The sequence below is a fragment of the Mustela putorius genome, unplaced genomic scaffold (genome assembly GCF_011764305.1).
Source record: "Mustela putorius furo isolate JIRA1106 unplaced genomic scaffold, ASM1176430v1.1 tig00003858_pilon_pilon_pilon, whole genome shotgun sequence".
Classification (NCBI taxonomy): Eukaryota; Metazoa; Chordata; class Mammalia; order Carnivora; family Mustelidae; genus Mustela; species Mustela putorius.
In genome coordinates, this window is record NW_025422010.1 from 22,430,308 (window position 1) to 22,453,689 (window position 23,382).

General features: G+C 46.4%; 1 protein-coding gene across 4 annotated transcripts in view; it reads right to left on the minus strand.

Moving 5' to 3' along the window:
* The window catches only part of KCTD1 (potassium channel tetramerization domain containing 1), a 180,979-nt gene that overhangs the window by 88,775 nt on the left and 68,822 nt on the right, over positions 1-23,382 (minus strand). The window contains exon 1 of one of the 4 annotated variants that reach the window (XM_045065476.1): positions 6,122-6,302. The exons of 1 other annotated variant lie outside the window; for it this stretch is intronic. Coding sequence is in view for 2 of the 3 variants with exons in the window: in XM_045065473.1 (XP_044921408.1) it covers positions 3,959-5,773 (1,815 nt within the window). In the remaining variant the exon portion in view is untranslated. 2 more of the 4 variants (XM_045065473.1, XM_045065474.1) reach the window with 2 other exon arrangements.

Consider the following 23,382-nt stretch of genomic DNA (forward strand, 5'->3'; position numbering starts at 1 on the left):
TGACTGCTGCAAAACAGTAAGTGCTTCACCTTTTAACTTTCTTTATTCTGATCTGGTTTTAATAGTTAATGAGGCCAAAATCCTGCCAATGCTACTACTTGCCAAGTGGAAAATGGATTAATTTATAGAGATTCCTGGTACAAAAGCCACAGTAGGAGATGCTCAATAACTGTTTCCTGCATGAGTGAAAAAAGTTACATAGTTATGTAACTGACACTTAGTTTCTCCACCAATTTGAATGGGAGAGCAAATACTCCTGTAGCAGGAAAAGGAAAATAGCCATAAACTAACAGTAAAAATCAGGAAAATGCCTTTTTAAAATAAGGTAGCTAATCCTAACAGCTCCAGATAACCATCATAAGAAAGTTCTGTTACAATTGCTTTGGCTGTTAAACCCACTACACTCCCTTCACGTTTATATAAGTCTGATTCCCTCTTTAAGAAAAGAGAGTAGCCCTCCCAAATTAAAAACAAGACTTTGGTGACTATTTCAGTAATACATAAAATGCATGTCTGTTTGTTCGGGGTTTTTTCCTATTAAGCAGAGAGACAGATTATTCCTTCCCACACTAAGCACCTGAAGGAAAACTGCTTCCCCAGCACAATCAACATCCAACTCCTCAAAGGCAATGTCACTGAAGACCGCATGTGCCCCACACAGAGGGTGCTCCAATTTTCATTTGGGAAACTGTACAGACCGACTCTGGACCCTAGTGAAGCCAATGAAACAGACACAGACCATGTGTTCCACCAACCCCAGAATCTCCCCACTACTTATTCCCTACCTGCAGAATTCCTTAGAAGTATTTCTGGAAATAATCTGGGTTAAAGTCAAATAAGAACCGAAGACACCTTTGGCACGAGCTTACGAATGTGTCAAAGTCTATTTTAGGGAGCTGATTTTCACATTTTTGTTTGGTGCTGGAGAGAGGCACGGTCTATAAAAGCTTTAGCAACAAAGCTATGATATTTAGAGAATTTAAATTCTTACTATATTCTTTTCATGTAGATGCTAAAGACTAAAGTTAGAAATCTCTGTGCCAGGGTATCTAAGCTGAAGTATTGTTCTCTGAGACAGGAAAAATGCTGTATTTTCGTGCAAGGAGAACAGCTCTGAAAAATGTAGGATGGGCTGTGCTAAACCTTTTTAAATGTACCATGTGATCTCCCAAGATTGCTAGGAAGCCACACTGTAACTGGATCATCTTAGGTCACAACAGCTATGCAGGAGGAGGGGAGACAAGAATTGCCCTTCGCTTTTAACAGCCATTCCAGAGAATTAAAGAGTGAACTCCTTAAAGCAACCATCACAACTATCACAACTCCTCCCTGCCACCCTCTCCCCAAAACCAACAAAAGCCAGGAAATTCACAGGAATAAAAATCACAAATTCCATAATCATTAACCCTTGAATGCATTCATTTTTCAACCAGTCGCACAAATGACACACCTAGTAACCCTCTCAAAAAGTCAAGTCTCAAAACGTAAAGAGTAAATGCACTTAAAGGAATCGGCTCTTCATTTTTTGAGAAACTTGCACTATGAGAAGAGATCAGAGCATCAGGGTGTGAGTATTGTCAAGAAGTCGAGAAAAATAGGGCCAACAGTGGAATTCTGTGCAATGCCACTTGAGGGGCTTAGCTGATACTAAGGTTAGGTGGCCTATGTTTATAATTAAGTAATAATGACTGAAGCTCAAGCTACACACAGCATTTCCTGAAGACTACTGACCGGCAAGAGGAGTTGGCCTCCTGAGGCAGTGCCTTGGGCCAGTAACCCCAGCTGGTCCACAATACCCAGGAAATGCCCTGGACCTCAAATGGTTCTGTGATTTTAATAAATACAAGAGGAAAAGGTTTAATATCGGCTTTCTACATAAACTAAACATTTGTTTCATTCTTAGAATACCCAGACTTTAGAAAGCGAGCTCTGCAGGGGTTAATTAAAGAGTTTCCTTAAAACTTCTTAAAGCTGAGTAAAAAAACTTAAACATAAATAAAAAGCTGACTTAAATATGTGCAAAAAGAACAACTTTTCGTAGTGTTTTAACTACACGAAACTTATGCAAAAATGTTTGCATAATAACAATCTAGCCAACATATGGACACTCAAATCTATATTTACGTTTAATCTATATTTATCTGACTCTAACTCAGAAAAAGAAAAGAATCAGTAGTCAGGTTTAGAGAACTGATTTATCTCACTCAGTGGAAACAAAACTATGACGGGGCAAGTGCATTCCTCAGACCAAAACAAAACCCACTGAGCAACTCCCTCCTCCATCTTCTGTGAATCTTAAGTCATGAATCTATAGGACACTATATACCAGACAGATGCCAGCAGACAAACTGTTTCATTGTTATTCCAACCAGACACAGACTTTAATAAACTTTCTCAGGCGTTTAACTCTTAATCATCAGGTGCTACTCTAAACCAGGAAGTTTTAAGGGTCTTACTTGATCAGAAGAATGTGAACATTTATTTTTGCTTTCAAAGAAAAAGCAAATCCAAATTCTCCAAAGAATAACTCTCCTCTTGAGGCCCTCACAACTGCAGAAAGCCACCTCCCGATCTATCGGAAATGTACCACGCACACTGGAAGTAGAGAAAGACACATAGCCTGCAGGTCTTGTGTATTTTAGAGAACTTTGGTGTTTATATTACCATTCACAGCCCCTTTCTCTGCTGGCCTTGGGGCTTGCTGATTAGCTGGTAAACCTCTGAACGGGTCAGTCTGTCCAGAACTGGAATTTCTACTTCGGAAAAAGCACAGAGGTACCTGACATCTGTTCCTTGAAGGCCTGCACTACAACCTCCAGACTTTAGGGGGAAATTCCTACTTCTGCTTGATGGCAGGGAGGTCAAAGTTGTAAAACCTCCAGGGGCTACGCCTGCCTACAGAATAGAGCACAGTCCCCACAGACCTCTGGTTTCTGGCTCCTAGAGAAGTCTCCAAAAGAGGAACAGAATTTTAAGAATATGAACCTATTCCTCTAAATAATAAGACCAGAAGCATCCAGGGAAGCCCTCAATCTCCACCTAAAATTTGGTACTGCTTAGAATTAAATAATTTGAATATTAAAACAGTTCCCTAATCCTTGATGAGGACTCTGAAGCCCAGAGAAGTGAACTGATTTGCCCAAGGTGGCTCAGCTTCTGGGCTACGTACAGCTTGTCACTGTGGGTGTTCTTGCCACACTACTGTGCTGTTGGGTCTTAATTAAATATCTCCATTCTTGAGTCTTAACTGCCCTCTAGATGGTGAGCCTCATGCGGCAAGACACGGGCAGCAAGGTTTGGTAACCGCGGTACTGGGCACCATAGAGCACAGAGTCTGGCTGGTAGTGCAGATACCTGTTCTATTAACAAGTGACTTCAGTTTCTGGAAACTACACCCCAAACATCACTTTACATTCAGCTACCTGTTACAGCATAAACTGGCACTGGACTGCCAATCTCTCCACTCCCCACCCACATACAGGAAGTGGGCTTGGCATGTTTTCTTTTTCAGTACGGAACCGTTTTTTCTTTTTTTTTAAATCTTCCTAAATTATGGGTAATATGCAAAAGAGTATTTTAATGGTTGCTTTATTCAAATATATTTTAAGTAACTGCTTCCTTTATATGCGTGGTATTCCTCCACCCTGCCTTAGAGAACTCCAGCGTTCAACGGAGAGGCCGGCTGCCTCCAACCCTTTTGTTCTGCAAACTTTGAAGTTTTAGCCTTACTGCGCAGCAGGGATTTAGGGAGCGTGCCTTCTCACATATTTTAAGATTAGATGTAAACTTTCCTGAAAAGCTCCAAGAGTTAAGCTTCTAAGAGTGAGCTCCAATCTGATTCAGTATATTTAGTACTTTTTAAAAGTCCTCCCCGCCCCCAACCCAGACCTGCATTAGCAAAAGTTAGTCCCAAATGGTACCGCAGAAACATTTCATGCATAGAGTTTGGTTTGGTTACCTGGGTGGGGGAAACAAGAGCAGGTGAAACTACTGTAGGAGAATTGGTGCTTCTGTGCCCATTGGCTTCTGGAAGAAGAGGCAGGGGGTCGTGTTTCACGGAAACCACCACCACCGCATCCACAGGCTCCGAGGGGCGGATACAAAGTCTTTTGGGGGAAGAGGGGCCGCAGATATCCCCCGACCCGAACACCGACTCGTACAGAGCGCGCTTGGGCGCAGCCTCAGATTTCACGTCGGGCCCGACCTGGCTGTCTTTGGGGAGGATATAGGTGTTCCCCAGCGAGGGCGGCTGGGGGCGGTGGTGGTGGGAGGGATGGGTGGGGGGGTGGTGGGAGTGGTGCCGAGCCGCCCCGTTCAGAGCCTCCGCGTAGCAGCCCTGCGGGGCGGGCGAGCCCAGTTTGGTGCCGATGCCAGCGATGCTGTTGAGCGTGGCGATGGAGACCGCGCCGATGCAGTGGTTGGTGTAGGTCTTGGAGAGCTTGGCCGCCTTCGAGAGCATCTGCATCCTGGTGCCCAGCAAGTTCTTGCCGATGGCTTTGTTCTCGTACCAGGTCACATCGCCCTCGCTGCAGTGGTCCCGGGGCCGCTGGAAGAACGCCTTGCAGAGTGGGTTGCGCTTCGACAGGTACTTCACGAAGCTGGCGTAGGGGCAGAACTCGGTGCCCGTCTCGTACATGCGGGGCAAGTTCTCCTCGTCGCTGCTCTCTGCACGCTTCTTGCTCCACGACGACGAGCGCGACTTGTGGTAGGGCCCGAGGGACTTAAAGTAGACGAACTTGCGGCCGTCCTCGTCCATAGCCAGCCCAAAGGAGTCCTCCTCCAGCTCGCGCTGGTTCTCGCGGCCGCGCGTGCAGAAGTACATGCACGTCTCGAACCAGACCTTGTTGAGCAGCCCGAAGGGCGTGTTGGTGCTGAAGACGCTGGAGGTGTAGAGCTTGCGCAGGTCGGCACGCGTGATGGCTTGCTTCTGCACCACCGGCCCGGCGCCCTGCTCCTCGAGCTTGCGGATGACCGCGGCCAGCGTCAGGTTGGCGCTGCGCAGCTCGGGGTCCTTGGTGAGGTCGAGCGTGCGGCAGTACGGGGGCTCGTTGAGGTAGCGGTTGAGGGAGCTGCGGATGCTGATGAGCGACGACTTGCTGTAGAGCTGGCCGCTCTTGGAGCGGGCCTCGGCGTAGAAAGAGCGCAGCACGCGGCACAGCGCCCCCTTGTCCATGGTCTCGAAGTCCGGGCTCTGCGCCTTCTCGCTCAGGTACTCCCGGAAGATGCGCACGGCGTAGCGGGTGGCCAGCCGGGTGTTCTCGCTCAGCCGGGCCCGCTCGGGGCGCTGCAGCACGTCGGGGTCCAGCTCGGCGCTGTCCCCGGGCGGCCCGCCGCGGGCCCGGGGCGCCAGCAATCGCGGCGGCGCCTCGGGCTCCAGCGCGGCGCTCTGGTCCATATTGATCATATGGACCGGCTCGGGTTCCAGCTCCTCCCCGGCCGAGTCCTCGGGCTCCAGGGGCTCATCCCAGTCCAGCCCCATCTCCTCCTCCTCCTCTTCCTCCTCCTCGTCCTCCTCCAGCCCCCCACCTCCGTCCTCCTCCTCCTCCTCCTCGTCCCCCGTTATCTGCACCTCCTGGATCTCGTCGTCCTCCTCCTCTTCCTCCTCCTCCTCGCCCGCGCTGCAGTAGTGCGGGCGGCCGTGGCGGCGGCCGCGGCCCCCCGAACCGCGCTCGCCCTCGCCCCGCTCCCCATTGTTCTCGGCGGCGGCGGCGGCGGCGCTGGCGCTGCCGCCCGCGCTGGTGTTACAGTCCCCGCTGCCAGGCATTCTCGCCATATTGCCGTCTCTCTGCCAGTCCTCGGGCAGGGCGCATGCGCTATATTGGACCGCAGAGCCGAGAGCTTTTGTGTTTAATGACCTTCAGCTACCGGGAGGCAAAGCCGGGCTCTTAAAGGAGCCGCGCTCCAATTGTCAGTTTGGAGCGCAGCTCCGGAGGGGCAGCGGCGCGCAGGGGATGGAGGGGAAGGGAGGCGGGGGTAAGTTAGACAGGGAGAGGGTAAGGACGGGGGCTGGCTGGACCCTCTTCCTCCCCAACCCCTCTCCTCACTCCTAAGAAAACTTTGAAGGCGGGGGGAGAAAGAGGAGGGAGAGCTGTCGGTGGGGGGTGAAACACTCCCAACTTACCCTCTGGCGGAGTGGCGCGCGGGCCCGGGCGGGAGAGAGGGAGGGCAGGCGGGAGGGCGGGGCGGTCTCGCTTCTCTAAGTAATGCCCGAGGAGCAGTGCCCCTTCCACCGCCCCCTCATTGCCCCCCAGAGCCGGGGGTTCCGGGAGGCGGCAGCGCCGGGCCGGCCGCGGGTGCTGCTCGGAGAAGCCCGTGTCTGGGGCCGCCCGGAGCGGAGCGGAGCAGGCAGGTTAATGAGCAGGGTGGAGGAGGCACGACGAGGCCCCGCACCCTCTCTGCGCCCGCGGCCAGGGCGCAGCGGGCGAGGCTTGGGAGCGGGATGGGGCTGGCGGCGGCTGCTCCCCCACCTACTTGCTGGCGGCGAGGCGCGGGGGCCTGGGGCCAGCCGCACGGCTCCCAGCTCCCTTTCCGACTCTTGCAAAGGAGCGAAACACGCCCCACGTCAGCCTCATCCCTTTCGACTTTTCCAACAGCCTCTTAAGCTGTCATTAAAGACCTGGGGCGCTCCCCGTAGGTCTAGGGCAAGTCCGCGCCGGTCCCGCCAGCCTGGGGAAGGAGCAAGAAAGACAGACTTGGGAGGGGCGGGTGGGAGGGGAGACACCGGGAGAGGCGCTCCGGACCCGAGGGACCCCTCCCCACTCGCGCTGGCCGCCGCCCTCCGTGCCTCGGAGCACACTGACACAACTCCCTCTGGCGAGGCGCTCCACCTGGTTGGAGCTAGAGCAATGCCCATTCCTAAGGCCCGTCGGCGGGCGAGCGGGCGGAAAAAGTGAACTTGGGTCTCGGCCGCCCCCGCCACCGCCACAATTCCGGCAATTCGGATCCCGGGCGCACTCGTTCCAAGTTTGCCAACCGCCATTCTTTCGCCCTCGGGGCTGCGGTGCCTCCGGCGCACGGGGGCGGATACCTCCGAAACTGGAAAGGCGGCCAAAGAGCTCGCCGGGTCCCGCTTTCCCATAGGAGACACTGTCCCACTTCCAGCCCAACGCCCGCCCCCGGCGCGCCCAGACTCTGGGCGCGTCCTCGCGTCGCCACCTCCCGCGCTCTCCCGACCCAGGGGCAGCGCCCCCAGAGCCGCCCGAGACCTCGTCTGTTTTCTTTGGCGGCACAGCACTGGCCACCTCCGGAGCTCGCGCTGCATCCTAATTTTCTCCTCCTCGGGCAGCCCGAATGTCCCTTGGCGCTCCCGCCAGCTTCGAATCCCAGGGACTGGGGGGAACCAACTTAGCCAAGTCCTAGCCGCGCGACCCCGGGACCTGCCGACCCTGCAGTGAAAACAGCCTCGCCAGCTTCTCCAGGGGGTCCTCGGATTTGCCCCCGAGTCCTAATTCTAGGCACTTCGGTTGTAGAAGTCTTGTCAATTGCCTGTCCCCCGCTCCCTTCCGGATCCCCCGTCTTGCTTTCAGGGCAGTTTATGGTTTTATGCATCAATAGAAACCCATCCGTCAATTTGTAATTTAAAAACAAAAGAAAAAAAAATAAAAAGTAAGGGGCGGGTAGACTAGGGCTCTGGGCCGTGTGGGTGCCTAAGCGGGAGTTGACGGTGTCTTCAACAATCAGTGCTTGCCCTACGCGTGTTTCCTCGGCCCTGGACGCGGTAGAGCGTTGGGGAAACGGTGCCAGGTGTGAACAAGTTGCAGCAAGTCGGTGCCTTCTGGGCCTCCTCCCGCTCCTCGGGCGCGCACGCACACACATACACACACACCGTACACACACGACACACGCTTTCATCCGCCCTGCAGTCCACAGAGGACAGTCCGGGGAGGTGAGAAATTAGGTAGGTTGCACTCTTTCGGAAACATCCCCGAGGTGCTGCAGGCTTTGTCCAAAATGCACTGTACCCCCAGTAATATGTAGGAAGGCGTTTGTTTCTCGGAGCTCAGGGCAATAGCTAAGTTAGTTACACACGCGAACCCGCGCACACCACACCAGTCGCACTGGGCTACTTCCGGAGGGCTGGCCCTTTGTCCCAGGATGCTCCCAGGTTTTCTGGACGCCCCAGTATCCGGGAAGGGAATTGCAGCAATGTTGAACCCTCAGGTGGGCACCCAGAAAGTTACCTACCAGGGGCTGCTCTCCCGCGGGCCTCACGGGCAGCGCAGTGCACCGAGGGGCTGCGCTCCCGGAGGGGCCGGGGGACACCGGCCCACGCTCCAGCCCCGGAGCGGAGCGGCTCCCCAAGTCTCCCAGCTTAAACGGGCGAGCCCCCCTCCCGCCCCCAGCCCAGCTCCCCTCCCTGCTGGGCGAGCTGCTTTGAATTGCTTGCAATTTGCCGGAGGCGGTGTGCTGGGTTGGACGCTCCGGGAAACAAAGCAACCAAAAACAGCTCCCAGTTGACGTCAACTTATTTCCAGAAAAGAAAATAGTTTTGTGCTCCCAGGACAAAATACCCCCCAGGGCAGGTCTCTACCGGCAAAAGCCAAAGGGGAGAGGGGGGTGATGGGCAATGGCAGAACCAAAAAACCCCAAGTGCAAATAAATTTTTAACGGATGTAGCAAAACAACAGCTTCAGATGCTGCCTGGACAGTTGGCAAACAATGGGCAGGACCCTCACAGGCATCAGGAAAAACGCACCTTGGAAAGTACGCCTTGGACTGATTTTCTGGCAGCTATGAATCCCCTTCGTGGCAGCAGCTCCTGAACAGCTACCAAAAGTCTTTGCCCATTAATGATTCTTCATCAAATATGGGAAAAGACCTCTTCAGGTTAGAACCTACAGTAGCTATCAGGAAGAACACCCAGAAAAGCCCTTCCTGACACAACCAAAGACAAATAAATAAGTTGCTTAATTTTTAAAACCGGGTGATGCAAAATTACAGTTGAATTCATAAAGGAGTTAAATCCCAGCTTTAGGAAATGATTCCTTAAAAACATCCTGTGGTACCATACACTTGGTACCAAACTGAGAGCATCATAAAGGCTTTCTTCTTATTATTTGGTAAGGAGGCTGTAGTGGTTGTCTTCTATCAGCCCCGCTGGGATCATCCACTTTGACTCTGCCCTATCATGAAGTCCGCTGAACTCCCCCACCACTTATGACTGATGGCTCTTTTTTAAGGATGATTTCTTTATTTCTTGTGCAGAATGAATAGCTTCTTTAAATAAACTGATTGCAGTCCTGTAGGAAACATTTATAATAATTATTTCACTGTCACAACTCATTATTATAAAAGCTGTCCCGAGATGTTTGTATCTTCAGCAAGATGTTCCCCATTTTTTTAGCTCTTTCCTAATGATTAAAAAGTACCATCGGTGTATTTGTGCTGCTCCATTTCTTAGATTACTTGAAAGTAGAGATATGGTTATTTTGGGAGGAAAAATTCCAAATATCTCCCCCTCATTTTATAACCCTTCTATTCCAGTTTCATATTCACATGTTATGAGAGGTTATACCACACAGATACATATTCAGCTCTTTTCCCTCTTTGCTTCCAATCTACAGAGCAACATCTGTTAGATCATTGGTGTAGTTGCTTTTTATCTGCCCATTTCCTCTGCTACATCAATATACCTTTGTAGTATAGCTTAGAGCCTGGATCATGATGAGCACTCCAGTCATTTACATTAAATGAATGAATGAACAGATCTGTGTTTAGTCAGATCTATATTTAGCAAGAAACTTCTTGGTAAAAAAAAAAAATCGTAAAATATCATGGGTCTGGATTTCTACATTTAAAAATCAGGACAAAAAGCAACTGCAAGACGTTATTGTTTGCAACTTAAAATAACTGAAAAGACTGCTTTGGTTTGCTATTTCCCTACCATAATCGTCTCTCTGGTAGAACATTCTCTAGGAAGTGACAGCAGTAGATTGAGGGACAGAGAAATGGACACATCAGTGTATTAAAAGAGATCGTTTGGGGAGGATTTAAATTGATAAATTCAAGAAATCTTGTGGGCTCTTGGGGCCAGAGACCAGAAAAAGCATTTGGCTCATCACGTTCAAGTCATGCTTTCTTTTTTTACATTATGAAATGTTTTTTAGAAATTTAGAAATAATTTTACATTATTTCTTTTTACATTATGACTAAAAGAGTCATAATGTACAATGGAGGTTAAATCGTATTTCAAATTTAAAATTATTCTGATATATATTTGTTTCCAAGTTTCACTATGAAAGTCTGTTGAATTCACTTGAAGATCATCTTGAGTAGTATGTTTGGAACTCCGATGAAAAACAGAACCCATGTAAAGTGGAAGCAAAGAAAAATAACTCCAGAAGAGCGGAAACTGTGTCTTATATATTACTGCATTTCTGGTTCATTTTCAACAAATTCCTTAGCATATTTTAGCAGAGTGGTTGGCACATAGTAGGCACTCAGTAAACACAAAATATTTGTATGTGGGGAGAGAGCTAACCTCAATAAAAGGATGTGTAGCAAATTGGTTAAAATGTCATCATTGAAAAAGGACTGCATGGGTTTGAATCCTAATTTGGTTTTACCAGTTGCCTTTTTAATTTTTTAATTATTTTTTTTAAGATCTTATCTGTTGACGTAATCGCGGCATGTAACAGGGGGCTCAAACTTACAACCCTGAGACCAAGAGTCATGTCCTCTACCCACTGTGCCAGCCAGGTGCCCCATCTAGTTGCCTTTTTTTAATGTGTTGGTTCTCTCATTATTTTATTATCTGTAGTTAATAGCTCCTACCTCATTGGATTACTTCAAGAATTGAATGAGTTAATAAGAGTAAAGCACTATATAATACAGCGTCTGGAACATTAGTAAACATTCAAACATTCTTTTCTCTCATATGGGTTTATCTTTATTTTTGAAGGCTCTATTTTCCCGGCTTGCTTATAAAAAAGAAAAGCAAGGCCAGGAGGGTTCACAAAGATTAACCCAATGGCCCAAGGTCTCCCAGACCTTGGTAGGGCAGGGAAGTTTGGCTTCATAGGCCACCCCTTAGCCACCTGACTACATACAGCTTTCTGGGAACCAAAGAAGGAAAGAAAAGGAGTCTTCAAGGGAGCAATCACCTACCGTTAAAATACTTCTGTGTGTCATTTGATTTGGGAATCAATTTTTGCCAAGCCAACATAGTACTAAGCTGAGTCCTAAGCTTGGACTGTGAGCTGAGCAGAGATGCCCTAGGAAACTGTTGTCTTTGTCATTCAGTACCTAAAACACTAGTACTATTTTCCTGGGCTGTTAGAAAGAAGGACTCATCTGTGTCTTAGAAGAAATGACAGTCAAGAATGTTTGAGGCCAAAGGAATGCCCACAAACCCAACCAACTAGAATGAGGTGTTTTCTATTGAAATCCTGAGCTGCTCTGCCTAAATCTCCTGGGAACAAGGAGGGTACTACCTATTTTTATCATTGGTGCTTTGTCACAAAACAGGTCAGCGTGAACTTAACATAGTGAGTGACATGAGTAGAATTTTTAGTTTCTAATTGCCACCTGGTAACTACAATTCTTGATCTTTCTACCTAATAATCACCTTCCAGTCCCTGGGCTGTTTGTAAAACAAGCAATGTATGAGGGGAATGTAGTTTTCCATAAGTAAATTATATTTTTTTGTGGAGCTTAAAAGTGTGCTCTTTGTTATAATAATGGGATAATGAAACCACTTGGTTAATAAAAAGTCAAATGTAAAGGCTGTCAAAGTTACACATAAAATCAGTGATATTGTTTCTTCTCTTCTACTCACATCTCTTTAAAGGATAAGTGCGACTGAAGTGGACGTTAGTCCTCCTGTTAATAAAATGTATTTCTACGCCTTGCAATACTAGTGAAGGTAGAAAAAGAAGTAAAGATAGGTGTTAGTGTTATGTCACAAAAACATATACATTAAATAGTGGAGGAGCTATTTACAGTTGTCTTGGAACATAAAATATTCCTGAAACTACTTGCTACCATACAAAATAGTAGCCTATTCAGTAAACGCAAAGCAAAACCAACAACAACAATGTAAAAACCCACTTTATACCGAAATGTTGGTATGAAAATGTTATTCTCATATCTTTAAATTGTTAATATCAAGAAAGATGGCCTTTTAAGAAAGCAATGAGGCAATGTCTCAAAAGCCATAAAAATGTTCATGTTCTATGACCCAGAAATTGCTTCTGGAAATTGTCTTCTTCAGAAATACCTCATTTTCTTTGTATTTTGATGAAGTCTGCTTTCTTGCATGTAGCCCACTTGGACAAATGAATTTTGCGAAAGCTGTCACACAGTTTGCTCTAGAACAACATTTCCTAATGTCCTGGAGGCTGCTTTTGTTTACAAAGTTTAGAGAGTAATTATTTGTTGAATGAAGGAAGGAAAAAGTTCAATTAGGGTAAAAATCACGTCTTCTCAATGTTCTATAGCAATGTCAAGCGCCCTTGGATGAATACGGATAATGATGGTGACGGTAAAGGATATAAGATAGGATAAAGCAAAATAAAATCTAAAGCTCACATTTCAATACCTTCACAACTTTGAGAAGTTTAAGGACTGGATTTTGAAGCTCTAGATACCAGAAATTGGTATCTAGACATATCCTGGCAATTCACAGGATGTGTGGGGGAGTGGGTATATACCTGCCCCGTGGCTATGTTTCTAAATGAACTAAAAAAGAAAAAAAAAATCCCCTTTTAAATACCCAGAAGCACTAACCCACATTTTGAACTAATTGACTTACTTTTTCTTAGGAAAGCTTAATTTAAGTGATGGGGGCATATGGGTTTATCTGAATTTTTAAAGAGGCCCTGGGATGGGGGGGGGGTGTTCTATTTCTTTAATTTGTTGCTGGAGATCCAGGCTTTGCACCTGATGGAAGAGAACAGCCTTGGAGAGGGGTGGGAAAACAGGAAACCTTATGACCGCTCTATTTTGGGAATCTAAGTTTGTAAGGCCCGGACACAGCTGATACCAGTACAGAACTTGTAATTCTTCATGTTTACTCTTCTTACTATCTCCGCTTTGATTAGGATACCCCAAGGGCCACATGTTGTCATTATTCCAAATAAAAGCAGACTCCTCTGTCCATGATTGCATCTGTTTTACCGTCTTTTCTCTCTTTATGGCTCATTCTCTTAAAAAAAAAAAAAAAATTGGGCAAAGCTGGGTCTGTCCTTCTTTTCAGATTATAAAAGCAGTGAGTCTTCATTGGAGAAGATTCAGAAAGTACAGAACTCTGGAAAAATATATATGTGCCATATTTCTTCTTTAACATTTGGTAAATGCTTGCTGCGGGTCTGGTTTTTTGGGTTAGCACTCTCTCGGGTTGTTCTTGTGAATATATGTGAAGGCTGTTCCTATTTTCCAGATGAGTAGGTACCCAGAGGACTTAAATAACCAACATCACATAGCTAATGAGGGTCACTCTGAAGCACCTACACTTTCTTAACAATCCATCAGACTGGAAGTACTACTTCCGGTGCCAAGAGGAAAAACACTCTTTCTACTCGGGTATATTTCCATGAACTCAATATCACTGGTTAACTGTTAAAGTATGACGTAATTCAAAATATTGTAATCAGTAGACTTTTGGCAAAAAATGCAAAGTATGAGTTCATTTGTTGAAAAAATGGAACTAAAATCATATGTGCACATTTTACAAATGAGTCTAGCAAGTCTAAAACCACAACAATGATCCTACCCTCCCCACCCTCCATTCTAGATGTTTCCATCACACTGCCTGGCACACCCCAGATCTTTCTAAGGGATGCTGCCTTGCTCATGAAGGGACAGATTTGCTAAGCCAAGTATTCTATCATATGACCACCAGCCCTGATGGGTTGGATCAAGGATAGGTCCTTGGGACAAGCAATCTCTAGGCTAACTAGAACCCTGGATTAAAACTCTTGAGCCAAACAGTCTCTCTCTCTCTATAGGAAACAGGACAAGAGTGAGAAGAAAAGGCAGCAGAGCCACTGAGTCAGCCCAGACCTGCTCTGAGGGCTTGTTCGGGCTGAGAGCCCTGGGAGTGAGGGGCAGGGAGCTGCCCTGTATCCAGACTTCCCTTCCAGTCTGGCCCCCAAGGGGTCCTACTCTCCTAGAATCCTGACCTTGGTTTCTAGTGAGGTTCCACTTCCATTATAGTCCCCCTCTATCCCTACACTTAACCCCTTGCTTATAACCAGAAAATCCTAACTAAGGCTAAGAGTGCCTTCACTCTTAGCCTGGGTCCATCTCCCAAATCTAAGACTTAGTGACAGTCACCAAAATTCACCCTCTATCCAAAACTGAAACTTGGACAATATCCCTTCTTCTTCCTCCTCTGTCATGCTCTCTCTCATGCTCCATTTCTCCTAAAGCCCAAAAAGCCCTGCCAATTCTCACGAATTGCTTGCATTTATTTATTTATTTATTTAGCTTACTTTACTTACTTTTAAGTAAGTTCAACTTACTTTCAAGCCCAGCGTTGAACTCACAACCATGAGATCAAGACCTGAGCTGAGATCAAGAGCTGAATGTTGGACTGAGTGACCCAGGCGCCCCTCACGATGCCTTTGAATCCATCTATTGTCTTTCATCCAAATGTGGATTAATTGTCTTTCCCTCTGTGTTAGTCATCTTGGGCTGTAGTAGCAAAGTATCACAAACTGGGTGGATGAAACAACAGAAATGTGTTTTCTCACAATTCTGGAAGCTGGAAGTCCAAGACCATGGTGCTGTCAGGGTTCTGGTGAGACTTCTCCTCCTGGCTCGTCGAGAGCTGCCTTTTCCCTGAGTCCTCACACAGCTCCTTCTCTGTGCATGTGCGGAGAGAGACAGATACAGATCTCTGGTGTCTCTCTCTCTCTTCTTGTAAGGACACCAGTCCTACAGGATCAGGACCCCACCCTTTTCAGCTCAACTGATTACCTCCTTCAAGTCCCCATCTTCAAACACAGCTACCTTGGGAGTTAGGGCTTCACATATGAATTTTGGGGGTACACAGTTCAGTCCATAATTCCCTCCAAACCTGCTCATCCTCCCTTATTTCCCGTCTCTGCAGGGTACTCAACCGAGGAGCCCAGGAGTCACCATGGCTGTTACCTCAGGTTCAGGTCCCAACTGTCCCATTCAGCCAGGGCTCTCCAGTCCCAATCCACACCAACCCTGCTGTTCTGTGACTCAGGGAACAGAGGAGAAGCCAAGGCTGAGGCAGTGCCACCCACAGACGAAGGAACAGCCTCCACAGGTATCCTGGCTGTGATTAGTTTCCTGTCCTTGGAGGTCCATGTGATGCCTTCAGGTCCCTTAACTTGGCCTATTAGGTGCAGGCTCCTCTTTCTTGGAAACAACAAACACAGACGAAAACATGCTCCCTGCCGACTCCTTTAGTGGTGCCCATCCCCCCCACCCACCCACCTTATTTTCTAGCTAACAAAGTAATCGCTCTTCCTTAAAAACGCTTTTCTCTCCTCCTGTATACCTTGGCTCGTACACCCTCAGCCTGACATTCTCTTCATCCCCTTGCTTAAATGGTTGAACTTTTTGGAATGATTCCACATGTTACCTCCGTTTGGAAGCCTTCCCCGCCTTCAGCGGACTCACGGGGCTCTTTCTCTGCAATAAGAGAGTCTATCGTAGTGGTGGCAGGAAACCTGGATTCAGATTCTGGTTCTGCCACTTACGTGTTCTTTATTTTAGGCAAAATTCTTTGCCTCTTTATGTTTGTGTCTTTGTTGATAGCATTGGCGGCTGCTGTGAGGATTAAATGAGTTAATACAGAGGAAAAGCTTAGAACAGTGCCTGGCACACTGTAGGTGCTTAATAAATGCTAGCAGTCGTCATGATCCTGTGCAATACGTGTCACACCCACCATTGGATGGTGAGACTTTTGGTCTCAACTCAAGTCCTCTGAGGCACCTTCTAGAACTGATGGTCTCTGGCCAGTCTTCCCTATGCTTCCTGCCATTCTGGGCAGACCCCTGTTTTAGCAGTTGCATGTATTATAATTGCTGGTCTCTCCTTAACCAGACTCCTTGGACTTCATTAAAAGACAGGAAATGATCATGATTATTAGTATTAGTATTAATACTAGTATTAGTACTCACTTTGCCCAGTATAGTTACTGGTACACAGAAGATACTCAGCAGATGTCTGTTGCATGTGCTACAACTTCAAATTTACTTGTCTGTATCATCCATTAGTCAGCAACATCCTTGTATCCATCTTATTCTTTGTATAGGGAGAGGCAGTGGTGCTAAGTTAGACTGAGCATGGGCTCAGAGCCAGACATCCCGCTTTAAATCAAGGCTGTGCCCCTTCCTACCTGTGCAATCATGAGCCAGCCACTTTTCCAGCCTCATTCCGATGAACTTGACCCTTACCCCCAGCGTGGATTCTAGTTCACTGCATCGTGCCTTATGTCTGGACCATCAGTGACCATTCACGCCCCGGGCCTTTGTCTGTGCAGTTTCCCACTGCCTCAGGTGTCTTTCCCTCTATGCATTTGATCCATTCCCGCTTAACTGGTAGGACCCAGCTCACGTGTCTTCGAGGCTTTCATGAAGCCATCCCCGCTCTTTGTCCTATGCTAATACTTCTGTATTTTTTTTTTTTTTAAGGTTTTATTTATTTATTTGACAGAGAGAGAAATCACAAGTAGACAGAGAGGCAGGCAGAGAGAGAGGAGGAAGCAGGCTCCGTGCTGAGCAGAGAGCCCGATGCGGGGCTCGATTCCAGGACCCTGGGACCATGACCTGAGCCGAAGGCAGAGGCTTTAGCGCACTAAGCCACGCAGGTGCCCCATTTCTGTATTCTTTTATTATAATAGTATCTCCACTGAGAGGCTCTGATGTACCTGTATGTGTGCATATGTTCCTAAAGATCAGTTTGCAGGGTTGTAGAACATACAGTATCTATTTAAAACAAGCCAGAGGAAACATTCAAAGGAAAAAGATACTCATGGCTATATTGTAGATTGATATGATAATGGGGGCTCAGTCTTCAAAAAAGCCAGACCAACTTTTCTTTAAAGAGTAGCTATTCTGGGAGTCAATGAGAGGAAAGGAGGCGAAGAATTCATTAATACCGGTAAGGTCCTTTGAAGATGAAGACAGCCGGGCAAGAGTATTAAGTATCAGATTTCTGTGTAATTAGGGATCCGGTCTATTCCAGATCAGCTCCATCTCTGGCACAGCCTCACTTTATTTTTGCAAACAATTGAATTCTTTCATTCATAACCTTTCCCTTCATTTGATTATGGCTCTTAGGGGACACATCAAAGGGCTTGGAGATCATCATTTGAATCAGGTTGTCTTTATATATGAGGTGGTGAAAATGAACTCCTTATCTTCCTTTCTGTTTTCCAAATGGGAGGAAGCCATTCTCTCTTTGAAAACGAAGGGAGGGGCGCCTGGGTGGCTCAGTGGGTTAAAGCCTCTGCCTTCGGCTGGGGTCATGATCCCAGGGTCCTGGGATTGAGCCCCGCATCGGGCTCTCTGCTCAGCAGGGAGCCTGCTCCCTCCTCTCTCTCTGCCTGCTTCTCTGCCTACTTGTGATCTCTGTCTGTCAAATAAGTAAATAATTAAAAATCTAAAAAAAAAAAAAGAAAAAAGAAAACGCAGGGAGCCTTCCCAGAATGGACTCTGCGCCTTAGGTCTCTGAGAGAGAAAGCCCAACAAGAACACCAGAAGGTGCATTCGAGAGTTTTCCCTGCCCACCTGCAAGAAATAAATGCACATGTCTTTATCCGAGGACTTTCATTTTGTGGGCATCGTTTCGATTCTTGTGAGTCCCAATTCACTTTTTTGAATAAATTAAACTGTCTCTAATTTGCTGCTTGATGCTTCTGTGGGGGTGAGCGTACTTCGCTTCCAGAACTTCTTCCCTGTGGGATGTTGAAGTGTTAGTGCCAATTTCTTTTTTCCCCAAAAGGAGATGGAAGAGTCAGGTTTGGTACTAAGCATTAACTCAGCAGTGCTTGCTAAACTCTTTGAAATCATTAGATGAAAGGCAAAAATAAATCTGTACTAAGTATACATATCATCACTGTTTTTGTTATTATTGTGGGAATCTGCCATTCAAAGAGTATTTTTTTACTGAATAATTTTCTCTCTGAATTTATGATCTCTTCAGTTTTATTTAGGAAAAATATGGTTCTTTCATAGGCATTCCTTAGATTTCTCACTGAAAGTAGCTTTTTAGCTTCGTTGAGTCTGAAGCCTATGGGATACCATCCATCTGTTCCTTCACCCTATACCTCATGCCGAACACAAACCCGAGGTCATAGTAGGGACCAACCACCACCGGTTGAATGGAACGGAATCTGATGGCTTGCCATTCTGAAATGGGATCAAATAGCTATAATTAAATACTGTGTCTTCTTCAATAAAGTCAACGCAGGCTTTTTGGCAATTTTAACCACTCTTCTTCTCAAGGATCCGGTTTTCCAGGCTTCGGCGTCTGTCCCAAGATCTGAGTGGTGTGTCTGTGGTCTGAGCAGGGCAGCAGGAAGCCGGATTCCAGAAGGAGAGCTGAGTCCACCGGGGTTCCTCCTGCCCTATGTTTTCCCTGGCTGCGCTTCCTACCCCACCAGGTCCACACCTGCACTGCAGAGGCACCAGACCAGTTCCACCGAGCTCCTTCTGGCTCTCCTAAAACAAACCAACAAGAGCTTGTCACTCCCGGCGTGGGGCACCGCCAGGCTCCGAGGTGCTTAACAATTCACTGAGAAGACAGCTCTGAAATTGCTGCTGCCTACAGAGGGGGAGGGCGGGTATATATAGAGATTTCCAACTTGATGAATCTGTTTGGGAAGTCTGAATTTGCAGTTTGGGGAGCGAGCTTGTTCAGGGACCGTCTGCGTGAACATTCTGCTGGAGCAGCCTGCGTGCTGAATTCACGAGGCCGGCACTTGGCGGTTCAGCTTGACTCTGCAGGCTCTGTGGTCTCATCCCAAAGTCACAGCCCACACAACTGGCATTTCCCCTGGTGGCTTGGAGAACCTCAGACAAGAATCCCCAAGCTCTGTTTCGGAGGCCAGATTTTGAAGGGGAGAGGGAAGGGCAGTCATGAAGCCATCTGTTTCTTTGCACCCAGGAATCTCTGCCCTTATGTCCTCAGGCCACTTCGGGCCTCAACTTCGAGGATGGTGCCACAAAAGGCTGCTTCCTGAGACAAGAGAACAAGGGAAGATTTCCTTCCCTGCTGCAGAAAGCTCTCTGGGAGCTAGGGAAGAAGGGAAAGGACTCTGAGAGTCCCCTGCAGCCCTCTCTCTCCCAGGGGAGCTCAAATACTCATCAGGCTTCCTGTGATACTAGCTGCCTATTATTCCACAAATTACTTTTTTTTTTTTTAAAGATTTTATTTATATATTTGACAGAGAGAGAGATCACAAGTAGGCAGAGAGGCAGACAGAGAGAGAGAGAGAGAGAGAGAGAAAAGGAAGCAGGCTCCCTGCAGAACAGAGAAGCCGATGCGGGGCTCGATCCCAGGACCCTGAGACCATGATCTGAACTGAAGGCAGAGACCCAACCCACTGAGCCACCCCAGGCGCCCCAACACAAATTACTTTTTTAAGAAGATATATCCGCACAACATTGACATCTCTATCTTTGGTACATCTCCCAGGACAGGGCACTGGATGGCTTCTGCTCATCTCTATGTTAGGATAAGAAATCTCCAGGCCTTTGTCAATGTTTCCAGAAATGTGTTACTAATTCTAAGATGTGGATATTGGAAAATTATTTGCATAGAAATTATATGAAAGCATCCTGGAATTTATTTGCAACCCCAACATGCTTTCTTGAGAGTAAACTGTTACGGCTCCAGAGGAAGACGCATCTTAGGGCTGATGTGGGAATGAGAGGGAACTGCTGTTGTTCTGGACACTTGGTCCAGTACTTTTCCTTTTAAAACTCCCACCATAGCAGAATGGAATGGAATACACACTTTGAAGATGATGACTGTGATTTCCTCTAATCCATGTCAAAAAAGCCGTTGTCTCTGAATGTGATCCCATTAGAAGAAAACCAACAAAGAAATGATGTATTTTCAGAAAAATACTGTTTATGAAATCAAAGTCAAGATAATCAAAGCCTTACTTTCTTAAACATCTGTAGGATTTTAAGTTAGGACTTTTTAAGATTATTTTCTTCTGTGACCACTTGAAAATTCATTCCCTGCTTCCTCTCAATTTAAAATAAGACATGATTAACAGAGTCCACAAGGTGATGCTAAGTGAAACCCCAAATACAGCAAAAGTAATGTAAGTGGAATTATCAAGGGGGATTGAGTGAGCGGAGGAGTTCAATATAAATGGAGCAGCTCATGCATTTTTAATGATTTCGTTTCTTCAACATGAAACAAAAACAAGGAGGTAGGTAAGGTGTAAAGGCAGTCATTTATATAATCGTTGCATCTAAAACCGTTACACCATAGAATAAAAGAAGTAAAAAAAAAATAGAGTAATTAGCATGATCCATTGAGAGCTTAATCAAGGCCAACACTGTTTGCTGCCTGTTAATTTGTAACTAATTTGCTGCCGTTGATACACTTTGAGACTGAACAATATAGAATGGAGGTGGATCCTGGAAACTTCAGCACAGAGCCCTGACACCTTCTGGAGCTAAGCTGACCTTCATGTTGGTACTGTTGAAAAAAGCAAAGTTGCATTCCAAATGTATCTTCTTTGGGAAAATGAAATGTCCGTCCTTCTTCTCCTGCTGCCCCACCCCTTTTTCTGTTGAGGTAAAAAATTTGGTTTGGGTTGGGGGAAGGAAGAGAATTAACTATTTAACATTTAATTTTAATTTATTTTTTTTAGATTTTATTTATTTATTTGACAGACAGAGAGCACAAGTAGGCAGAGAGGCAGGCGGAGAGAGAGGGGGTGGGGGAAGCAGGCTCCCCAACTGAGCAGAGGGCTTGATCCATGCACCCTGGGATCAGGACCTGAAGCAAAGCAGAGGCTTTAACCCACTTTAGAAAGACAATCAGCCCATTAACCCCATCTGCATTGCACAGGCAAGGACTGAGTTGAGGCATCTTTCATGCTATGCGCTTTGGATGGTGAGTTAAAGCTTACAAAGCAGGTTTGTCTGTCTCATCTCATCTAAACTTCACGGCCAAGAAGTGCTATGATTATTCCCCACTTGGCAGATGAGAAAATTGAGACAGCGAGCATTTAAACAATTTGCTCCCAAAGTATCTCACCTGGGTCTTAAGATGCGGGGTCAAGAACTGAACCCAGTACTTAGATCCCCAAAGCCTGTATTCCTTCGCTACACTGAGCTACCACCTGAAAGTTGTAGAACCCAAAGGGGGCTCTGAGAAATAAGCTCGGCGCTCTGAGCAGAGCTTCACTCTGTAACTGATAAAAACCCACTCAGATCTCTCCTTTCCTGACAACTCACAGCTCAAATGTCACGGAAAAGAAACACTTCCTACCTCTCTCGCCTTTCTCCCGCCCCCGACAACACTCTTCTCTTCTATTCAGGCTGTCAGATTTTTCTTGCAAGGCATTTGGGACTCAAATCAGGGAAGGGGGGAGGCACCTTGCCTTGATTCTCATGGCAATGACAACCAAACTGTTACATTAATTGTTGAGGGGGAAGTAGGGGCACAGATTATTCACAGAGAACAGATAATTCCCATCTCACCTCTAGTTATGAAATACTTTCTCTAACTTGATCTTAACCTTCTCCTGGCTCAGACCTCAAATCACCGACTGGAACTAAGTTTTAGGCAGAGAGACACATAGCTCATAAAGTTATACACTTCCAGATAATTAAAAGTAATGTATTGTCCGAGGAACAGAATTAATTAGGTATCAGCACTGAATTAACGAAAAGATCATGTAGATTTGGCGCCAAGGCCAAAATCAAGTGCAAGCCAAAGGTACGGGGTAGCCAGGGGCCCAGGATGAGGACAGACAACCCATGTGCAGGAAGAACTTAACTTCTTGGCAACCAAAGATCCTTGGCTACAATATTGAGAGAAGACATATTGGTAAAATCATTGTCCCGCAATACTAATCCTATATAGCAAGGCTATATACTCAGGCTGTCCTCACATGCTAGGTAGTAAAACAACTAAGTTCCAAATGAAGCAAGCTAAATGCACTTTGGAACAACATGGGAGGGCTCCATGGAGGAAGCGGGCCATTGTGTTACCCTTTGGGAAGTGTCTGATCTCCAACTGGGGAGTGACACTGAAAAAGCTGTGATCAGAGTATATTAGTTTTTCAAGAATGTGTAGAGGAATTTGGAGGAAATGGATGCTTAGAAGAACCAGAAAAGAGGAAGGGTAAAATCTGACAAACTTTGCAAGGAACAGTTTCCAGAATGGACAATTAATTGGAAGGAATCCAGTGAGGACATCCTCATCAGGGAACTGGACTCCAGCTTGAGTGTTTCTCCTAATTTATTATGGGACCTCTGACTTGAGGCCAATCACCAAGCCTTTCTGGACTTTAGTTCCTTCTCCTGAAAATGCTGGAGTTGCTTTCTTTCTCTAACATGGAAGAATTCTGCGTCCAGTGATTGTACCTCAGGGAGAGGGGAAAATGGTGCTTCAGTTGACCGAAAAGAGGAAATTCAGATAAAGGCTTCTCATCAGGGGACTGTGTGACTCCGTTCTGAGGCTGCCCCAGTGTAGCCTGAAGATAGCTCCACTACTCTGGGAGAACATCTCAACCACTTCCTGAGTAGAACTCCATCTCCCTGTGAACACGCTAGTTCCATTCCAGGTGTAACACCATCGCTCCTCCCTGAGTGTGCTCCAGGCACGTCCATGGTTCTAAGGATATTTCTGCCAGATGAAATTATGAAATTCTTCACTTCCATTGCTACTAACCATAAAATACTTCTACTGGTAAATAGCCATCGCATCTAAAATTCCTCAGCTTTCTTTTACAGAATATAAGGGCTCAAGAGTCAATTTCTAAGTAAATCACTGAATATGAAAAACATATATACACAATTCTTTCACTAGTTAGAGGGCAGGGACTGAGTGTCATTCATCTTTGCGTAACAGGAACCAGTATTGTTCCTTGTGTACATCTGGCCAGTGAATCTAATACATGTTGCACAAATGAATGAATGAATTAATAATTACAAGAATGACAGAGTTCCAGGCCTTCAAACGGTGGGGAAACTGCCATAACCTTAACCAGAAAAAGAAGCAATAATCAAGAATACTTCCTATCGTAGTTTTTTAAAAAACACCCACATCTGGACGATTAACTATACATAGGTATTCTGGAATCATGTATGGTGATTGTGCATATTAACTGGCAGTCCTGGTGAGACCCGTTTCAAACAGACCTTCCTTAAAAATAATCACAGGGTAGCATATGTAAAGTTTGCTAAAATGTACCTCCTATATACTGTTTCA